General features: G+C 58.5%; 2 protein-coding genes across 6 annotated transcripts in view; one reads left to right on the top strand and one right to left on the bottom strand.

Annotated features, from left to right (window-relative positions):
* Positions 1-5,356, bottom strand: TMEM129 (transmembrane protein 129, E3 ubiquitin ligase). Of its 2 annotated transcripts, XM_016951123.4 has the most exons (4): positions 4,708-5,356; positions 2,201-2,675; positions 1,565-1,724; positions 1-1,477 (listed from the first exon to the last, which is right to left on the bottom strand). In XM_016951123.4, the coding sequence occupies exons 1-4, from the start codon at positions 4,910-4,912 to the stop codon at positions 1,229-1,231; spliced, it is 1,089 nt and encodes a 362-aa protein (XP_016806612.1). In that variant the 5' UTR covers positions 4,913-5,356; the 3' UTR covers positions 1-1,228. The 2 variants fall into 2 exon arrangements, with proteins under 2 accessions (XP_016806612.1, XP_016806613.1); XM_016951124.4 differs by lacking the exon at positions 1,565-1,724 and having other exon boundaries at positions 4,708-4,991.
* Positions 4,980-16,402, top strand: part of TACC3 (transforming acidic coiled-coil containing protein 3) — a 24,274-nt gene continuing 12,851 nt past the window's right edge. The window contains exons 1-6 of one of the 4 annotated variants that reach the window (XM_016951122.3): positions 4,980-5,673; positions 7,450-7,612; positions 7,757-7,899; positions 11,756-12,835; positions 14,942-15,017; positions 15,228-15,357. In XM_016951122.3, the coding sequence (XP_016806611.2) occupies positions 7,451-7,612; positions 7,757-7,899; positions 11,756-12,835; positions 14,942-15,017; positions 15,228-15,357 (1,591 nt within the window). In that variant the 5' untranslated portion in view covers positions 4,980-5,673; position 7,450. Of the gene's footprint in view, positions 5,674-5,705; positions 5,947-7,449; positions 7,613-7,756; positions 7,900-11,755; positions 12,836-14,941; positions 15,018-15,227; positions 15,358-16,402 lie in introns of those variants that run through there. The other 3 variants (XM_016951120.4, XM_054683691.2, XM_016951121.4) reach the window with 3 other exon arrangements.

Raw genomic sequence — 16,402 nt, forward strand, 5'->3', positions numbered from 1 at the left:
TCACTTCAGACTAAATTTTATTAAATATGGTGTCATTTGGCTACAATCGGTTTGTCTTTATAAAACTAAGTAACTTATTTTGTAGTAAAAACAACCCCAACCCACTGCCCCTCTTTGGCAGCCCTTGAAACTCAGGTCAAAGCTAGGCCTGGCTCCCGGCCATGGCCCCTGCTGCCTTCACCTGCTGAGCGCTCTAGGAAGCCTCCCAAATCCCAAGTGTCAGGCCCCCTGAGTCCATCACCTCTGCCTCAAACAGCCAAGCCCAGGGGCTTTGGGGCCGCAGGTATGAAGGCCCCTCCAGTAGCCACAACTGTGTCAGGGCTGTGCCCTGGGGCCTGGCCAACATCCCCCCTCCCCTTGAACCATCAGGAACTGGGCAAGACGCCCACCAGAGGCTTGACCACAGGGGGCGTGCATCCCCTTCTGAGCCTGGGAGACCCTAGGGGAGTGGGTAGCCTGGGCTGGACCCCTGGTGGGCTTGTGTTCTGGATGTCGCTATGGCACTTTGGTCCTCAACTCAAACCCCCACCCCTACCCAGGAGTCTGAGACCTCGGCCTTCCCTGGACTTGTTGGGCAGAAAAAGGCACCAAGGACAGGATGAGAAACCCGGAGGGGCAGCCCCACAAATGAGGGCGCTCTGACCTGTCCTCCCATTGCCACCCCACCCAGGAACAGCCCCTCAACTGGTCACAGCCACCAGGAAGCCCCAGGACTGCTCCCACACCACAGCAGTGCCCTCTTCTCCATCCCACCCTCAGGACCTACCCAGGGTCCTCCAGGCAGCCAGGGGCCAGCTCCAGGACAGGGCAGGAGAATGCAGTCCGGGTCTGGCACGTAACTGAGGGTGGGTATGCTCCAGAGAAGTAAGGCAAATGGCCCAGATGACGACCACCTGGGGTAGACCCAGGGTCTCCAGGGAATGGCTCGGGGGCAGACGCTGTGTCTGTGTGTGCAGGATCTGCCCCCACCAGCAGGAAGAGGGCAGGAGGGAGGCAAAGAGGAGGTGCCCAGGACTTGTACCCTGGCTGCCAAGCAGGGTGGGGTGTTTTCATGAGGATTGCTTTTAACCAAAAGTCCTCAGCCTTCTGCAGACCCAGGGCAGAGGCGAGTTGCTCTACATCATGTGCTTTAAGTAGAGCCCTTTGCCAGCCAGGAGGCCCAGCCACCCCCTTCCCTGCCCTGTGGCTTTGGGGGGAGACACAGAATCACCTCAAGGCCCCAGCCCACTCAGCGCACGGTGCACACATCCAGGATGCAGAAGCGTGCGCGGCAGGTGGGGCAGGGCACGCGGCTGGCCAGCCAGGTGTCAGGGCGCAGGGGGTCCTGGCGGCTGGCGAACCACTTGCCCATGCAGGTGAGGCACCACATGGGGCGGCAGTAACACTGCTGGCACTCGCCTGTGGCTGCCTCCTGGCAGGTCTTCACCAGCTTCACGCTGGCACGTGTCTGCATGCAGCCTATGCAGGCCTCCAGCTCCTGCGGGCAGGTGGAGCGTCACCAGGAGCCCAGGCAGACGCCCGTGGGCACCCACCCATCCACCCGGCCCTGGCCCAGGCCCCCCACCTGGCTGCTGGGCACTGAGTAGGCCGGGTTGACCTCTACCAGGGAGGCAAATGTCTCCAGGAACAGGTCGCCCAGGCTCTGGTGGATGACCACATGGGCTGCCCTGCGGATGGGTGCCCGGAGCTTCTCGCAGAGCTCCCCGTACTCAGTGGAGTTCAGCCTGCAGGGAGGAGAGCTGCTGGGCCCCTCTGCAGGGCAAAGGGAGCGGAAGATGGAGGCCACACCCCAAGGAGTGACAGGGCAGCTGTCGCACCAGGACCAACCAGGAGAGATGGCCCTAAGGCCAGAGCCCACGGACCCAGTGCCAGACGGCCCAGCCTGGGCATGGGGCGGACCTAGGAGCAAGGCAGCTGTCCAGCCTGAGGGCTGCACTGTCCTGAGTGCTCCCCAAGAATCTGGGGGAGGTGGCTCCAGGGAGTGGAAGGGGAGGCCAAGAGTGCCGGGGGACCCGAGGGAGGGCTATGCAGGAGGGCTCAGTGACTGGTGTCTTGTGGACACCTTGCCTGGTGTCACACAAGCCCAGGAGTGTTGGAGTCCACACCAGCTACACCCAGCACCTCCCAGGGGTCGTGGCGCCAGAGCCTGGCTCTGGCCTGCCATGTGCCCTCCGCACCCCCGCAGGCACCACACTCTTACCAGATGTCAAAGGCCTGCACAGCAGGGTTGGTGCTGGCCACACGGATGGTGAGGAGCTGCACGGGCAAGTTCGAGTCTGGCGAGAGCTCATGCTGCCGAGACTCCGTCACAGTCAGGTGCACGTCCTGCTGCTGGGCCACGTGCACTCGGTAGGTGGTTACCTTCATCACCCACGTGTCTGTCACAATCACACGGGCACCTGGTGCACCGGTGGCAAACTTGTCAATCCGCCGGAACTCAGTGTTGACGGAGGAGGCAACAGCCTGCCAGCCAGACTGTGGGAGGGCGTAGAGGGCCAGGGTGCGCGCCAGTGGGTGGCAGGCCCACCGGTCACGGGACCAGTAGTAGATCAGGATGCAGGCGATGGAGGGGAGGGTCACGGCCAGCAGCAGGAAGAGCCGCCAGGCCTCAGGGGCCTGGCTGAGGGCGTGGAGCCGCTTTTCTGAAGCCGCAAGGCACATGCCCACATAGTAGCCTGCAAAGGACAGGGTGAGCCTCAGGGGAAAGTGAGTGCCAGGCCGCTGTCCACCCCCCGACAGCCCTGGACCTGGCCCTCTGCCCGGGTTCCAGGGTCAGCTCCCAGGGTAATTGGGCTTTACCCACTCTGCACTTCCCCAGCCGGCCACTCTCTCCCTGCCTGTGGCAAAGGCAGGATATATTAGGGGAAAAAGTTTTTAATTTGCTGCTTTAGTTTCACACAATACGTAAGTGTTGAAAAAACTACAAAAGCCTAGAAAGGGAAAAATAAACACAATCAGGTGTCACCTCAGGCAGAGCTGACCCCTGGCCTGCCAGGGCAGCTGCCTGGACAGGATCTCAGTCTCTCAATCTCACCCGCTCTGAGGAGGCTGATCAAATGTGGCGCATCCCAGAGCTGAGAAGTTATGTGCGAGAAAGGAAGCAAGTCTCAAAGAATGATGGGACATGTCCAGAGGACACGGAGCCGGCTTCAGGGCCCTGCTGGCCAGATCGGGGACAATTTGAAGGTCCAAATAAGCCATGGAGATGGTGAGGAGTTGCACCAGCAGGTTCCAGTTGGCAAAAAGTAATAGTCCACATTTGGAGTTGGCCCAGTCACTGCATTTCAAGGTAACATGACATATAACAATAGGTAACTAGGGGCCGGGTGCAGTGGCTCACACCTGTAATCCCAGCACTTTGAGAAGCCGAGGCGGATGGATCACGAGGTCAGATCGAGACCATCCTGGCTAACACGGTGAAACCCCATCTCCACTAAAAAATATAAAAAATTAGCCGGGCGTGGTGGCGGGTGCCTGTAGTCCCAGCTACTCAGGAGGCTGAGGCAGGAGAATGGCATGAACCCAGGAGGCCGAAGTTGCAGTGAGCCAAGATCATGCCACTGCACTCCAGCCTGGGTGACACCGCGAGGCTCCATCTCAAAAAGTAAAAATAAAAATAAAACAGGTAACTAATACCTAATAAAGCTTGAAAACTTTCAAACTAAGTTAAAAATAAAAAGAGCTTGACATCCGACTGCGAGGCCAGCTGTGCTGTCTGCTCCAGGTGTGGCTGCCACGATTCACTTGTGGTCCCTCATAGGCCTCTGGGTAGGGGGCAGCTGGAAGGGCTACAGAAACCCACCCAGTAGCCCTAGAAAGTGGCCTGGTCAGGGCCTCAGCCCCACTCAGCCCCATCCATCTCTCAAGTGGGCCCCCAGCCCACCCTCTCCATGAGGCAGGCCTGGGCGCCTCCACCCCACACCTGCCTCCAGTTCTTCTGAGCCCAGGCAGCTGCATCCTCAAACCAGGATGTGGAGGGTCACCCCTCTTGTATCCCCAGAGTGGCAGACCTGGCCAGCCACTGGCCATCTGTCCTCCCAGGGCTGCGTCTGCCCCCGTGTCCTCCAGAGGTACCCCCTTGAAATCCCCCTCCAGCCACTGCACCCCCCACCTCCCACCCGTCCGTCATCCAATCAGCTGAGAGAGGGACCTTCCAGAGCCCCAGCTAGCACCTGGGGCCCAGCCCAGCACCCCCCTGGACAACTCTGAGCGTCCCATCTGCACCGCACAGAGGCCCTCCCCAGCCTCTGCCCCTGTGGCGCCCCCAAACTGGAACTGCCTCCAAATCCGCCTGTTCTCTCCACACCCACCTTCAAGGCCTAGTGCAGTGCCACCCTCCACACAGCCCCTCCGACCCCTTCCGTTGGACTCAATCAACAGTTGCCTTCTCCTGGCCACTGCCCCCAACCACGACAAGCAAAGGCTGCTTGGCCTTGCAACCCCCAGGCACGTGACGGTTCAGGACTTGGTGGGCCGGAGCATCCCCTGCCCAAGGTTCTGAACTTGGGTTCCCGTCACCTGCAAGTCAGCGCCGGCGGCGCCCCTAAGCGCGCTCAGCCCACGCCGCGGTCCCTCTGGATGAGGACCGGCGCCTCTCCCCAGCTGCGCCCAGGCGCTTTCGGGGCATCGGGGAGCTGGCGGAGGCCTCCTCCTGACCTCCCAGCAAGCCCTGGAGAGGATGCGGCTGGCCGGCCCGAGCAGCCTCACCGAGCGGCAGCAGCGAGTGGCACAACAGCGTGGCGGCCGTGCGGCGCAAGTGGAAGGGCACGAAGGCGGCGTCCTCGCTGCCCAGCCAGCCCGACAGCAGGTTCTGCACCGTGAGCCCTGCCGCGTGGAACTCGTTGGGCGTGAACACGAAGCACACGGCGAACACCAGATAGGCGAGAGTGAAGGTCACCTCGGGGCTGTCCATCGCGCAGCCGCCGGGAAGCTGTCGGGCGACGCACCCGCCCCGGCGCGCGGACGAGGCCGCAGCGCCCAGTCCCGGACCTGTCGGTTGCGGCGGCCGCCGCCCGGCCGCCCGCGGGGCACTCTAGGACATGGAGTCCCGCCGCCCGGCCGCCCGCGGGGCACTCTAGGACATGGAGTCCCGCCGCCCGGCCGCCCGTGGGGCACTCTAGGACATGGAGTCCCGCCGCTCGGCCGCTCGCGGGGCGCTCTGGGAGATGCAGTCCCCGTGCGGGTGCGGCCTCTCTTCACGGCCGGCCCTGGAGGCGGTACCGCACCTGTGCATTGAGCACAGGTGGGGAAACTTAGGCCTGAGCGAGGCCCTGGCCATGAAGCCCCGCCCAGTAGCGTCAGCTGCGGAACTCGAAATTCATGGGGCGACTGCGAGCCCGGGGTCTCAGCTTCAGACACCCTGACGTGCCCTCCACTCCGGAAACGGAACCGTCGGCGCACGAGCCGGGGGGGGGGGGGGGAGGGCGGAGCCGGCGAGGCACAGCTTCCCATTGGACGCCCGCGCTCCTGCGGTCCTGCCCCCGGCCGCGCGCTGATTGGCCGCGCGAAGGCAACCGTCGGCGTTTGAAACTCCGGCGCGCCGGCGGCCATCAAGGGCTAGAAGCGCGGCGGCGGTAGCAGCCAGGCTTGGCCCCCGGCGTGGAGCAGACGCGGACCCCTCCTTCCTAGCGGCGGCGGCGCGGGCTCAGAGCCCGGCAACGGGCGGGCGGGCAGGTAGGAGAGCGGCTACACGGCGCGGGGAGGCTGGGGTCCTGGGGGCGCGAGGCCGTCCCGCCCCGCCCCGCCCTCGGCCCTCGCCCTCCCGCCCCGGCCGCCGCTTTCCCCGGGAAGCGTCCCCCACGGCTCCTCCTGGGGCCGCCGCCAGAGCCTGTACTGCGCCCTGTCATGGGACCCGGCCCTAGACCGACCGCCGGGCTGGGCCCCCTGGATGGTGGCCAGGGGTGGCTAGAGCTGGGCCAAGACCGACGGCGGAGCGGGCGCCCCGAGGTGCTTTGCTCTCCTCGACCCTCTCCTGTCTCTCGGTCGCCCACCTTGACTCTTTGTTGGCTCCCAGCACGCGGACCCTCCTGTTGTTCTTTGGTCCCTTCCGGCCTCCGTCCTGGGGCCAACTCCATCTAGGCCACCTGCGGCGGACACCTGGGCCCCTACCGCTTCCCCGCACCTGCTGCGCCGCTCCACTTTCCCCCCGCACCGCATCCCTCTTGTGCACCAGAGTAGCACCAAAGCACCAGCCTGGGGCCGGTCCCTTCTCTGCCCAGAGCCCCTCCCGGGCCTCCATAGTCAGTAAAGGCCCCTCCTGACTAAGGCTGGGTCTGCTGCTCTCCCGAGCTCCTCCAGGCCGCCAGAAGGCTTCCTCCGAGTCACTTTCTCCCTGAGTTCCAGGGTTGCGGGTCCCCCAGCGATCCAGCACCCCTTCCCCTGCCCTGTACCCAGTTATTCAGGGCGAAAACCTAAGCGTCGTCCGTAAGTCCCATATGTGCCAGTGGCCAGGCCCGGGTCTGGTCTGGCATCTACTCCTTGGGCTCCAGAAGCCTGTGGTTTCCCTGCTTCCCTCCTGCTCTTAACCTCCCACCCACACACAGCACCACAGTGGGCTTCTCAAGCTGCAGCACCGACCTGCCGGGGCTGCCCCCTCCCTCTTCTCCAGGACACTCCCCAACTTTGCTCTTCTTCAAATCAAAGCCTCCCCAGGTCCCCCTCCACCACCAGGTGCCCGTGGGGTTCCTGCCCTGGTCGACACTTGGTTGTCTCTGGCAGCCTTTTTGCCTACGTCATTCCCTAGACTGGGAACGCTGTAGACAGAAAGGGTGGCAAGTGTGTGGGTGACCGGCGTGAGGACCTGGGCGGCCCTGGAACCTGGGACTGACTGGAGGCTCTGATGTGGAAGTTCCTTGGCACCTGTTGCTCAGCTCTGGACTTCCCTTGTTTGCGCACCGTCTCCCAGCTCCTCCTCTGGGCCTTCACCCTCTCAGCCTGGTCTTGTCCCGCTGCCTAGCCCGGTGGGAGAGAGCAGACCAGAGCCGCTGTCCTGCTTTTCTGCCCTCTACTGCCCGGTCCTGCCTCACGTCACACGCAGAGGCCTGTGGGGAGACCAGGGCTTCCTCTGGCTCATCTGGGTTTCTTATTGGCCCGGGCTTTTCTGTCTCTTGACTTCTGCCTGATATAGTAATACAGCAGTAGAGATTATGCGGGCTTGGGTTTTCTTTCTCACCATCTCAGCCTGAAGGCCCTTTAGCTCTTGGTCCCAGGAAGCAGCAGTGCTGCCCATGGCTCCCCCTGCCAGGCTGGAGAGTGAGTCTCTGAAGCAAGATGGGGACTCAGTCTGAGGCTTTCTCTGCCAAGAGACACGTGTGGGAGGTGTGAGTTCCAGAGCAATGAGCACACCTGTGTGGGAAGTGGTCGTGCCCCTTGCGGCAGCTGTCACGTCTGTGTCTGGACAATGTGGTAGTGTTGCCCTCACACTGACACAAACATGTTCTGCTTTTCCAGAATGAGTCTGCAGGTCTTAAACGACAAAAATGTCAGCAATGAAAAAAATACAGAAAATTGCGACTTCCTGTTTTCGCCACCAGAAGTTACCGGAAGATCGTCTGTTCTTCATGTGTCACAGAAAGAAAATGTGCCACCCAAGAACCTGGCCAAAGCTATGAAGGTAAGTGTGACCTGTACAGTGTGTGGCTGGCCAGGTTGCCCTAGGGCCTGCTTTCTTGGTGACCTCTGAGCTGCAGGACACTGCTGGTGTGGCTGTAACAGCTTGAACTAATGAATAGGTGCTCTCCTCCTCACTCCGCAACAGGTGACTTTTCAGACACCTCTGCGGGATCCACAGACGCACAGGATTCTAAGTCCTAGCATGGCCAGCAAACTTGAGGCTCCTTTCACTCAGGATGACACCCTTGGACTGGAAAACTCACACCCGGTCTGGACACAGAAAGAGAAGTAAGTGTTGGTGCTGCTGGACATGCTGGAGCTTCACCCTCTCTGTCCGATGGCTCTTGCAGGAAAGTGCTGTCTTGTTCTGTCAGGCCTTGGCTGGATTTTTTGTTTGTTTGTTTGAGATGGAGTCTCGCTCTGTTGCCCAGGCTGGAGTGCAGTGGCGCGATGTCCGCTCACTGCAAGCTCCGCCCCCCCAGGTTCATGCCATTCTCCTGCCTCAGCCTTCCGAGTAGCTGGGACTACAGGCGCCTGCCACCACGCCCGGCTAATTTTTTTGTATTTTTAGTAAAGACAGGGTTTCACCGTGTTAGCCAGGATGGTCTTGATCTCCTCCTGACCTCATGATGCGCCCGCCTTGGCCTCACAAAGTGCTGGGATTACAGGTGTGAGCCACCACGCCCGGCCGGCCTTGGCTGGATTTCTCCTGAAATCTGCACTGAGTGTATGCAGCATATGGCCAGTTCACTAACAGAAAAGTCGATCATCAGATACTTGGATAACTTCATACTTCACTTTTGTTTTTTTTTTTTTCTGGAGACAGAGTCTGGCTCTGTCACCCAGGCTGGAGTGCAGTGGCTCGATTTCGGCTCACTGCAAACTCCACCTCCCAGGTTCATGCCATTCTCCTGCCTCAGCCTCCCGAGTAGCTGGGGCTACAGGCGCCCACCGCCACCACTCCCGGCTAATTTTTTAGCCGACCTGATTCTTAACTGCAAGTGGATGGCGAGGCGGTGTCTGTCTTTGCCTAGAAAGGGAGGATCCTGGAGGCAGCTCTTTGCGGCTGAACTAATCTGTCTGGGCACCCAGGAACACCTCATCTGCATCCAGGGTGGGAAGGGACCCCAGAGGCATGATTTTCTGTTGGTTTTTTGCTGATGTAACTGTTGTTGCTGTTGTTTTGAGACGGAGTTTCGCTCTGTCACCCAGGCTGGAGTGCCGTGGTGCCATCACAGCTCACTGCAGCCTCAACCTCCTGGGCTCAAGCAGTCCTCCACCTTGGCCTCCTTAGTAGCTGGGACTACAACTGTGAGCCACCATGCCCGGCCAATTTTTTTTTTTTTTTTTTTTTTTTTTTTTACACGGAGTTTCATTCTTGTTGCTCAGGCTGGAGTGCAATGGTGCGATCTTAACTCACCACAACCTCCGCCTCCCAGGTTCAAACGATTCTCCTGCCTCAGCCTCCCGAGTAGCTGGGATTACAGGCATGCGCCACCACGCCCAGCTAATTTCATGTATTTTTAGTAAATATGGGGTTTATCCATGTTGGTCAGGCTGGTCTTGAACTCCCGACCTCAGGTGATCTGCCGGCCTCGGCCTCCCAAAGTGCTGGGATTACAGGCATGAGCCACCACGCCCGGCTGGCCCAAAACTTTTAAGCAGATTTTAGATGTGCAGAGAAAAGCATAAGGAACAGAATACCACTGATGCTTCTCACCCCCTGAGATAAAATGTCACCAGTAAGTGCAGGCAGCATTTCCTACATCCTTCTCTGGGCCCTGGGTCCGTCTCCCCTCTACCCCTCCAGCCTGAATTTGTAGTTCTTCCCATGTCTGCTTGCTACTTTTCAACTTTGTTTTTTGCCCCTTTTGAAATTTGGTCAAACGAAGTGAGAATGAATCAAACATTGGTTTACAACGACCCCAAGAAGGAAGGGAGACCCAGCAGCAGAGAAGTCGCCTCCCAGCTGCCATGGGTGTGATCCGTCCCAGAGCCACAGATCCCCTGCCTCTCCCCTATGCCTCCAGGGTCACCCAGCAGCCTCCATAGGGCGGAGGGTGTAGAGGAGCTGGGAGGGGCTTGAGAGGTTGGCCCTGAGGGGCTCCAGCCAGAGTGACTCTGAGCTTGTGGCTTGGACTCGTGGCTGTCATCTCCTTTCTGGAACTCTGCTGAGGCCCAGGTGGTGGTCACTGTGGTGCTCCCACGTCAGTGGGATGAGACCAAGAGCAGCCGCTGCGTGCAGCTGCCCACGTATCATTCAGAGGACAGCTGAGTGGCCGCCTGGGAGGGCAGTGCCGCCCCAAGGTGGCAGCTGGGCAGCAGAGGAGTTGTGAGCAGTCTGACAGGTCCCTCACCCTCAGTTTCTCAGTTTTGACATCTTCAAACTTAGAGAAGAGTTGGAAGAGAAGGGCAGGTGACATGGGCCCCTTATCTGAGGCACTGGCACATGACCCTGCGTCTTCTCAGGGACCTGAAGGCTGGGGAACAGGTGAAACAGTGTTTGTGCCCTCTGTGTTGTAGTCCAGCCCCAACCATCCCAACAGCCGCCTCTTCTGTCAGGGGCCCTGCGCCGTGCAGTCCCACATTGTGAGCAGCAAGTGCCCCAGAGACAGGTGGGTCCCTGGGAAGGTGTTCTCTGCACCTGTGCCACTCCACTGTAGCAGGCGGGTGCTGGGCCAGCGTGGCCGCATCCCAGGGAGGCGTCGCAGAGGCCACTCAGGTCCTTCTGTGCCTGCAGGTGGCATCCTGCACCTCAGCCCTGCCCTTCAGTGAAGGCTTTGACTGTCCCTGGCCACAGCACTGCCAGTCCCCGACTTGAAGGGGAAAGCAGATTCGTGCAGAAAACCTTTGTTTACCACGCCCCCTGCTGGCCGTCCTGGGGCCTGCAAGTCCCCAGCACTGATCTGTGGGCATGTCCTCGGGTGAGGTTTAAGCCAGAGGACAATGTTGACTGAGCTTTCTTGTTTTGCTTGTAGCTGATGTTTTCACGCAGGTTAAAGTGTTATCGGAATGCTGTCAGGTCCCTTAATGTTAGAATTCAGGGTCATTAAGTGGTGCACACCCTTCAGTGATTAGGAGAAACACAGGCAGAAATAATGATTATATGACTTACAGGCCCACAGCAGGCTGGAGGCCACACAGAGGACTGGGGCCAGGCCCTGGAGCATAGGCAGGGGACAGCTGAGAGGGTGGCAGCCAGCCTTGTCTATCGGGGAGTAGGGTGGGGTCACTGTATGCTGGTGGGCAGGTGCTCGAATGGATTTCTTACAGGAAATGGTGGATGCCGGGTGCGGTGGCTCCTGCCTGTAATCCTAGCACTGGGAGGCCGAGGCGGGTGGATCACCTAAGGTCAGGAGTTTGAGACCAGGCTGACCAACATGGTGAAAACCTGTCTCTACTAAAAATACAAAACAAAATTAGCCAGACATGGTGGCGGGCACCTGTAATCCCAGCTACTTGGGAGGCTGAGGCAGGAGAATCGCTTGAACCCCAGAGGCGGAGGTTGCAGTGAGCCGAGATCATGCCATTACACTCCAGCCTTGGCAACAGAGCAAAAATCTGTCTCAAAAAAAAAAACATAAAAATAAAGGAAGTGGTGGGAAATTGAGGAGCCCAGTCTACCAGGTGGGAGAGATGCCTCCAGGCTTCTTTCTCTGGCATCAGCTTGAGGCATTTGGGTGTGCTGTCCCACATCTGACCCCCCAGGCAGCAGCCTGTGCTGTGTGCGTGCTGTGGGCCTGGGGGCAGACCTTGTGCATGATGACGAGTGCTGTTTGGGTGGCAGAGGCTGCTGGAGGAGTCTGGGTCCAGCACCTGGCAAAGCGCTTGATGAGCACAATTAAACAGGCAAGCAGCCCAGAGGCACCCCTGTAACTTGGAACCCCAAGAAGCATGAGGGCGGGGTCAGCGAGGAAGTCGCGTGGTTGTGTCCAGCCGTTCCACCGGGAGCTGGTCCCTGGGAGGACAGGAAGGAACCACATTGAGGAACTGAGGTGGGGGGTGGAGAACGGGAAGCCGTGCCCAGGGTGACTCAGCCCTGCTTCTGGTGTGAGAGAGTTAAACCTATGTTGAGAATGAATGCTGAGGCCCCTAACCTCACCAGGTACTCACTGCTTCACGTTGACTAAGTCTGTTTTAAAAGCCAACAGCTCATCAAGGAAGTGGATGCCAAAACTACTCATGGAATTCTACAGAAACCAGTGGAGGCTGACACCGACCTCCTGGGGGATGCAAGCCCAGCCTTTGGGAGTGGCAGCTCCAGCGAGTCTGGCCCCGGTGCCCTGGCTGACCTGGACTGCTCAAGCTCTTCCCAGAGCCCAGGAAGTTCTGAGAACCAAATGGTGTCTCCAGGAAAAGTGTCTGGCAGCCCTGAGCAAGCCGTGGAGGAAAACCTTAGTTCCTATTCCTTAGACAGAAGAGTGACACCCACCTCTGAGACCCTAGAAGACCCTTGCAGGACAGAGTCCCAGCACAAAGCGGAGACTCCGCACGGAGCCGAGGAAGAATGCAAAGCGGAGACTCCGCACGGAGCCGAGGAAGAATGCCGGCACGGTGGGGTCTGTGCTCCCACAGCAGTGGCCACTTCGCCTCCTGGTGCAATTCCTAAGGAAGCCTGCGGAGGAGCACCCCTGCAGGGTCTGCCTGGCGAAGCCCTGGCCTGCCCTGCGGGTGTGGGCACCCCCGTGCCAGCAGATGGCACTCAGACCCTTACCTGTGCACACACCTCTGCTCCTGAGAGCACAGCCCCAAGCAACCACCTGGTGGCTGGCAGGGCCATGACCCTGAGTCCTCAGGAAGAAGTGGCCGCAGGCCAAATGGCCAGCTCCTCGAGGAGCGGACCCGTAAAACTAGAATTTGATGTATCTGATGGCGCCACCAGCAAAAGGGCACCCCCACCAAGGAGACTGGGAGAGAGGTCCGGCCTCAAGCCTCCCTTGAGGAAAGCAGCAGCGAGGCAGCAAAAGGCCCCGCAGGAGGTGGAGGAGGATGACAGTAGGAGCGGAGCGGGAGAGGACCCCCCCATGCCGGCTTCTCGGGGCTCTTACCACCTCGACTGGGACAAAATGGATGACCCAAACTTCAGCCCGTTCGGAGGTGACACCAAGTCTGGTTGCAGTGAGGCCCAGCCCCCAGAAAGCCCTGAGACCAGGCTGGGCCAGCCAGCGGCTGAACAGCTGAGTGCTGGGCCTGCCACGGAGGAGCCAGGTCCCTGTCTGAGCCAGTAAGTGTGAGGATGGGGTGGGGAGCGTGGCGTGGGGCAGCTGCCCTGCAGTGTATGTGGTCCAGGACCCGAGGCCAGAAGTGTCATCAGATACTCCTTTGAGGCCGGGTAGGTTCCGCCTGAGGAGGGGCCTCTGGGTAAAAACAGGGCTCAGGTGGCTCCCAGCTGAGGGTGCTTGGCCTTGCCTTGGCTGCCACGCATCTCTAGTGCTCCTGGCCTAAGGAGGGATCCAATAAGGGCGGGCTCAGGCCAGAAGCCAAATGCAACCAACCCTGGGCAGGACCCTGTCCCCCAGTCATGTTCCTCCTCAGGTGAACTTGACTTGGGTGTGTAACTCCAAAAGCCAGGCAAAGCCTGTTACTGCCTGGGTGGCGTCCGCTGCTTGCTGGGGTCTTGGCCGTGGGTCTGCTGCCTCCTGGCTGAATGGTCTTAGGCTACATCCCCTAGAGTTGCTCAGTGGGAGATTGTCCTGCCTGTAGGGTCCAGCCCTACTGGGTCTGTGGGTTTTTTCTCCTCGTGTGCATAGACAAGAGATTGTACAAATAAAGACACAAGAAAAAGATAGAAGAAAAGACAGCTGGGCCCGGGGGACCACTACCACCAAGGCACAGAGATCGGTAATGGCCCCGAATGCCTGGTTGCGCTGTTACTTATTGGATACAAGGCAAGGGGACAGGTTAAGGAATGTGAGCCATCTCCAATGATAGGTAAGGTCACGCAAGTCACGTGTCCACTGGGCCCTTCCCTGTTTGGCAGCCGAGGCGGAGAGAGGACAGCTGATGCCATTATTTTTTCTATGTATTTCAAAGACTTTAGCACTTTCACTAATTCTGCTACTGCTATCTAGAAGACAGAGCCAGGTGTACAGAGCGGAACATGAAAGTGGACCAGGAGCGTGACTGTTGAAGCACAGCATCACAGGGACACAGGCCTCTGGATGGCTGCGGGCGGGCCTGACTGATTCCACAAGAGATGGTGGAGCAGAGTCTTCTCTAACTCCCCCAGGGAAAGGGAGACTCCCTTTCCCAGTCTAATTAACGGGTGCCTTCCCAGGCACTGGTGCTACCGCTAGACCAAGCTAGGTAATGGGTGCCTTCCCAAGCGCTGGTGTTACCACTAGACCAGGGAGCCCTCTAGTGGCCCTGTCCGGGCGTGACAGAGGGCTCACACACCTCTTCCGGTCACTTTCTCACTGTGTGCCTTCACCTCCTATCTCTATATGGCCTGGTTTTTCCTAGGGTTGTTTGTTTGTTTGTTTGTTTGTTTGTTTGTTTTTTGAGACAGAGTCTCGCTCTGTCACCCAGGCTGGAGCGCAGTGGCGTGATCTCGCCTCACTGCGAGTTCTGCCTCCCAGGTTCACACCATTCTCCTGCCTCAGCCTCCCGAGTAGCTGGGACTGCAGGCACCCGCCACCATGCCCGGCTAATTTTTTTGTATTTTTTAGTAGAGACGGGTTTCACCGTGTTAGCCAGGATGGTCTAGATATGACCTCGTGATCCGACCGCCTCGGCCTCCCAAAGTGCTGGGATTACATGCGTGAGCCACCGCACCCGGCGTTTCCTAGGTTATAATTGTAGAACAAAGATTATTATAATATTAGAATAAAGAGTAAAGCTACAAACTAATGATTAACGATATTCATATATAATCATATCTATAATCTATTTCTAGTATAACTATTCTTATTCTGTATATTTATGATACTGGAACAGCTTGTGCCCTGGGTGTCTTGCCTTGGCACCTGGGTGGCTTGCTGCCCACACCTGCCCCAGCCTCCACATCTGAAGCCTTTTGTCAGTTTCACAGTAAAAGCGATGTACTCATCCTTGTGATTCCCTTTGGCTGCATCGTGCTGACTTTAGAACTCCCAGCCTGCTTCTCCCAGAGCTGGCAGGCAAGGCGTGTGTTTTCCTGCTGGGTGAGGTTGGTGAGGCAGTTTTGTGGCCAGGTCGCTTGGGGCAGCCCCATGCCTGGCACGCTCTAGCTGAATGTTCACGTGGCCGGCACAGCAGTGCAGGGAAAGGCGATGGCAGCTCAGTGCTGGAGCAGGGGACGCCAGGGTTATGGGGTGGGGGGCATGGGCCTCTGCTGACTCTGTCTCCCCAGGCAGCTGCATTCAACCTCAGCGGAGGACACGCCTGTGGTGCAGTTGGCAGCCGAGACCCCAACAGCAGAGAGCAAGGTAAGGGGTGCTTGTGTGGGTACCTGTGCTCCTGGCCTGGTCTTGTAGAAGAGTAGCAGGCAGTGGAAGTCCCCAGCAGCCTTGGGTTGACGGGGTGGGATGTCCCGCTCCCTCTTCCCCAAGTCTACTTCAACAAGGTTGTGGGGAGGCAAAGCCACACCCCAAGTACCTTGACTGCACTGCACAGGGTGACTCTGCCCTTTCCTCCAGGAGAGAGCCTTGAACTCTGCCAGCACCTCGCTTCCCACAAGCTGTCCAGTCAGTGAGCCAGTGCCCACCCATCAGCAGGGGCAGCCTGCCTTGGAGCTGAAAGAGGAGAGCTTCAGAGACCCCGCTGAGGGTACGTTGGCTGGCACAGACGTCACACACAGTCTGCCCGGAGGGGATCCCGTGAGCACTTGGGCAGCTCGAGACACCTGCGTCATCGGCAGGTGGTCATTCTGCAGGCAGTTGGGTCCCTTGACTTTGAATGACTCATGCACAAACTTGTGGTTTGTCAAAACTTAGGCAGTGTTAGGAGAGCAGGGCTCATACCTTTAACATAAAAGACTTCTAGAAATGGAAACTGTAGACTCAGGAAAATGAGCAGGAGAGGTGAACAATGCAGTGCGTGAATGAGATACAAGTGTAGAGTCAACAACTGGATACTCGATCATCAGAAATACTGCTTGAAACGACCTTCTTTTTTTTTTCTGAGATAGTCTCGCTCTGTCACCCAGCCTGGAATGCAGTGGCACAATCTGGGTTCAATGCAACCTCCACTTCCCAGGTTCAAGAGATTCTCCTGCTCAGCCTCCCGAGTAGCTGGGATTACAAGCATGTACCACCACGTCCAGCTAATTTTTGTACTTTTAGTGGCGACGGGGTTTGACCATGTTGGCCAGGCTGGTCTCAAACTCCTGACCTCAAGTGATCCACCTGCCTCAGCCTCCCAAAGTGCTGGGATTGCACGCGTGAGCCCCCGCGCCCGGCCCAGAACCCCTTGATAATGAAATGTGAAACCTGAACCTTAGACACCAGACTGCAGTTAAATACGGTTTGTCCGTAAGACTGGAGGCTGCAGTTAAATACGGTTTGTCCATAAGATTGGAGGCTACAGTTAAACATGGTTTGTCCATAAGATTGGAGGCTGCAGTTGAATACGGTTTGTCCGTAAGATTGGAGGCTGCAGTTGAATATGGTTTGTCCGTAAGATTGGAGGCTGCAGTTAAACATGGTTTGTCCATAAGATTGGAGGCTGCAGTTGAATACGGTTTGTCCGTAAGATTGGAGGCTGCAGTTGAATACGGTTTGTCCGTGAGATTGGAGGCTGCAGTTGAATACGGTTTGTCCGTGAGATTGGAGGCTGCAGTTGAATACGGTTTGTCCGTGAGATTGGAGGCTGC

This window comes from Pan troglodytes, chromosome 3 (assembly GCF_028858775.2).
Source record: "Pan troglodytes isolate AG18354 chromosome 3, NHGRI_mPanTro3-v2.0_pri, whole genome shotgun sequence".
Classification (NCBI taxonomy): Eukaryota; Metazoa; Chordata; class Mammalia; order Primates; family Hominidae; genus Pan; species Pan troglodytes.